This window comes from Lipotes vexillifer, unplaced genomic scaffold (genome assembly GCF_000442215.2).
Source record: "Lipotes vexillifer unplaced genomic scaffold, Lipotes_vexillifer_v1.1 scaffold1008, whole genome shotgun sequence".
Classification (NCBI taxonomy): Eukaryota; Metazoa; Chordata; class Mammalia; order Artiodactyla; family Lipotidae; genus Lipotes; species Lipotes vexillifer.
This window is the reverse complement of record NW_006772616.1, coordinates 4,313,596-4,317,742: the sequence shown is the minus strand read 5'-3', so window position 1 is coordinate 4,317,742 and position 4,147 is coordinate 4,313,596. Positions and strand designations below refer to the sequence as shown.

Genomic DNA, 4,147 nt, shown 5'->3' with positions numbered 1-4,147 from the left:
CCAGGCATTCCTGGGGAAACCTGAAACGGAGCAGTGAAGTCCTCGGACACCGGCACGTTTTCCGTTTAGCTGCTTACACACGGAAACCGTCTTTCCGGCTTCTGCTTCTTTATAACCCTCTCCCCCTCTACTATTTTTCGACAGGTTAACGGCAAAGACTTATCCAGAGCAACTCATGACCAGGCTGTGGAAGCCTTCAAGACAGCTAAGGAGCCCATCGTGGTCCAGGTGTTGAGGCGCACGCCACGGACCAAAATGTTCACGCCTCCGTCAGAGTCACAGATGGTGGACACGGGAACCCAAACGGACATCACCTTTGAGCACATCATGGCTCTTACCAAGATGTCCTCGCCCACCCCACCTGTGCTGGATGCCTATCTCTTGCCCGAGGAGTAAGTCACATGGTGATGAATCTTAAATGTGTTAAGTGTGGAACAGAAGTCCAGAGAACTTGGTTTCTTCCCTTCCGTGTGGCGAAAAAAATGAACACGTCTTACAGTTTTCCTCCAAGTTGCCCACGTTTCACTTTATTGTTTATAGAGGCAGTAAATTGAATCCTGCTCAAAACCGCTCCGACATATTAATTACTTTGTTATAACCCTGGAGCGGAGTTATTCAAATTATATTCGAAGAACAGAATGACTTACAAATGTCATAAAAGTTGTTTCCGAATAAAATTTAATCACCGCAAATGGCAGTGGGAAGGTTTGGTAGTTCTCGCTAGAGGGAATGCTGATGGTTGTTTTAAAGAGACAACAAAGCAAGTTGTGAGTGTAAAGAGAGCCCAGGAGGTTGTGCCTTCTGCTTTCTTGGGTCTCACTTCAAACCTGGATCCATGGAGGAAATTCACACATGCCTCATATAAGCACTGCAGTTACCGATTAAATAACAGCTGTGATCCAACGCATCGCGTAAATTACTTTACACACGACTCTCCTCTTACCTTACTTACTGCCAGAGATATCAGGTAGTTCAGAGGCTCCGACTTGGACGAAGCCTAATCTCTAGCTGTGTAACTTGGGTAGTTTATTTCCCTGGGCCTCATTTTCCTTCTATTAAAATGGGATGATAATCATAGTACCCATCTCGTAGGATTGTTGAAGGATTAAATGAACTAATGCGTGGCAGGTTCTCAGCGTGGCATACGGTAAGCGCTGGAATAAATGATAGTGGCGATCACTGTTAATTTAGTGATTGATGTAAAATATGTAGGGAGAAAAATGACGAGCAAGAAATTTTCTCAGGTGGACAAGTGGCTTAAAAGATGTCCATTTTAAGGTGGCTTTTCGGATGTGATTTTGCACATCTCTGGACAAGGTGTCCACCTCCCCTTCTTAGCCTCTCTGGCTGATGTTAGAGTCCCTCCTCCCATCTTGCTGCTGGTTCGGATCATTGCCTTGATGCCTTATTTCAAAGGGCATCTCCACCTCTCCTAGGGAGATCCTCTGAGCGATACCTGTTGGATTCCTATTAGTAACGCAGTAGCTGGAGTGAGCACACGTTTCCTGTTGTTCTACCAGATTCCAGACAGAGGCTGGCCTCTCATCCCGTGGTTCTGACGGTTAGCTGTCATCAGAACCCAGGGCTAATTCCCCAGGCGTGACAAGGTGAATTGGGTGGCGGGCAGCACATAAAGGTAGAGGAGGGGGTACCCCCCCGCCCCCGATCCCGTCTGACACTCAGAGTGCACAGGGCAGTATGCAGAGAGCTGTCACCTCACCCATTTCTCATGACTGTCCCTTCTGTGCCACGAGGAACTGCAGACTCAGCAGTGGTACTCCATGAAAGTTGGCAGCTGGATGGAAAGGCAGGTCTGTCCCACCTCAAGGTCCAGATCTTAACCACAATACCCCATAGCATGCCAGTTGCTAGGAAACAACTGGATGATTCACTGACTACAGTCATTCAAATCAGTTGTTTGACGTTTTAGACCCAAACTGCCTTTCATATTGATGAGGCCTTTAAGGCTACTCCTGACTCTCGATGTTGAACCGTCACAGTGACAGGCTTTTTAGAAGCTAAACCCTTAATTTCCTCTTAAGTCTAGTTAACGTGACATGACTCTTCCCCCAAGGGGCAATTTGAGAAATGTCAGAAGAGTGCGGAGGTCAGTGCTCTCATGGTTCTGGCTGCGAGGTCAGAGGACAGCAGGAGTGTGCATCAGGGCTGAATGGGGGGTGGGGGGCGGGGGGGGCCCGGGGGGTTGTTACCTTGAGGCTTGAAAGCCCAGGCCTTCCAGCAGCATCCTCAGTACTAGCAGCCCCTTAAGTGCAGGCAGCATATTTGCCTGATGGGTGCAGAAAATTGAAAGCCAGCCCTCGTTTGAATGACCGCTCATGTCTGGTCTGTTGTTTCAAAACTGAGTGCCTGGGTGAGAAGACCAGAGCCCACTGATTGCTCTGTTGACCTTTGAGAACGCAGAGGTTTGGGTCCCCAGCCAACAATCAGGCTGAAGCTCTCCATCCGCATCTGACACCTTTCAGAGCCACAGACCTGACTGAGCATGTTGTAATTCCCACTGCCTTTGGTCCTAGAGGTTCCATTAGTGGTGTTTCCAAAGAGGTGGTGGGCTCTGTGAATTGTGCTGTACACGTGTTAACCTAGAGAAATGCAAGCTTCCGTTCTCCTAGGCGTGTGTACGTATGCGGGTCTGCATATATATACACACATGCATCATATGCGTGCATGTATGCACATGTTCTGCATACGTATACGTGTATACCGGGTGATGTCAAATGTATTTCTCGTTGCGAGACAATCAAAAAGGTTTGAAAAGAGCCCGTCCTAGATGACAGCATAGCAGTTTCAGTTTCACAGACCTTCGAACCTATCTCAGAGCCCGGCACATGTCTTTAAGTGTTGCCTGAAGTGAAGCTTTTTTCTCCCCAGAGATAAAATCTAAGAATGAAGCCATGAGGAGTAAATAAGAGTTTGTCTCCCACCTAGAGACTAAGTTAGAAATTAGTCGCATTGACTCACATGACTAGTGGGCCAGAGAATGATCACTGCAAGCCACAAAGCCAGTCCCTCTCTCACCGTGCATCTTTTTTTTTTAACAAGTTTTTTTATTGCAGTATAGTTGGTTTACAATGTTGTGTTAATTTCTGCTGTACAGCAAAGTGGTTCATTATGCATATATATACATTCTTTTTTATATTCTTTTCTATTATGGTTTAATCATAGGATATTGAATATAGTTCCCTGTGCTATATAGAGTGGGACCTTGTTGTTGATCCATTCTCTGTGTACTAGCTTACGTGTGTTGACCCCAATCTTCCACTCCATCCCTCGCCCTCAACCTGCATCTAAACTCCTTCTTGTGGAGGAAATGGGCTTTAGAGAAGATGGTGGAAATATTGTGAGGGAGGTCCTAACTGTGCCGGAAAGTGCAACCAGAGAGAAGTGAACTGAGTAAGAACCTCAGCCTCCGAGAACAGCCCCTGTGGCACTGATGGGCCTTGTGATGGGGTGATGGGAACAGATACTTAGAACTGGAAGCAGGGCCTTAACGATCTTTCATCTTTCTTCAGGCATCACTCAGCCCATGAATACTACGATCCAAATGACTACATTGAAGGCATCCATCAGGAGATGGAGAGAGAGGAGCTGGAGCTGGAGGTAAGAAGCACGTCCCTGGCTCGTTTCAGTAGTCGCTGTGAAGGCTAATACGTCTCTATCAGCATGCATTGAGATTACGGATGCTCATGGAATGTCCGCCTCTCGTGGATTTCTTTCAGCAGAACCACGTTCAGTGGGTCGAGGCCTCCCTGGAACACTGCTTTGCAAGAAGAAGGGCTATTTAATAACCTTTATAGGACAACACTGCTTTTTGATTATCATTGTGACAAAGCAGAGGTCTTTAAAAAGCTATCAAATATCTTAGGAGCTAGATTTTTGGAGTAGGATGTCGACTTTGTAAATCTTTGATATTTCGTTAACTTTATAGCAGTGGGTTCTTTAGTTCCATCTTACTTTCTGACACCTTTGAGAATCTGATGGAAGCTGTGGTCTCACCCTTGGAAAAATGCTCTCCCGTCTCTAAGAGTTTGCATGTGGTATCTGCAGGGTCACTGAGCTCCCACAATATCTGCCACATGTGGCCCACTCTGCCTTACAGTTGTTTTCTTATATCTGATACACCAGAACC

At 46.6% G+C, this 4,147-nt stretch overlaps 1 protein-coding gene across 1 annotated transcript in view; it reads left to right on the top strand.

The window, feature by feature from the left end:
* Positions 1 to 4,147, top strand: part of PDZRN3 (PDZ domain containing ring finger 3) — a 247,459-nt gene that overhangs the window by 218,093 nt on the left and 25,219 nt on the right. Inside the window, exons 4-5 of the mRNA XM_007447670.1 lie at positions 145 to 392; positions 3,531 to 3,618. Coding sequence (XP_007447732.1) covers positions 145 to 392; positions 3,531 to 3,618 — 336 coding nt within the window. The remainder of the gene's footprint in view (positions 1 to 144; positions 393 to 3,530; positions 3,619 to 4,147) is intronic.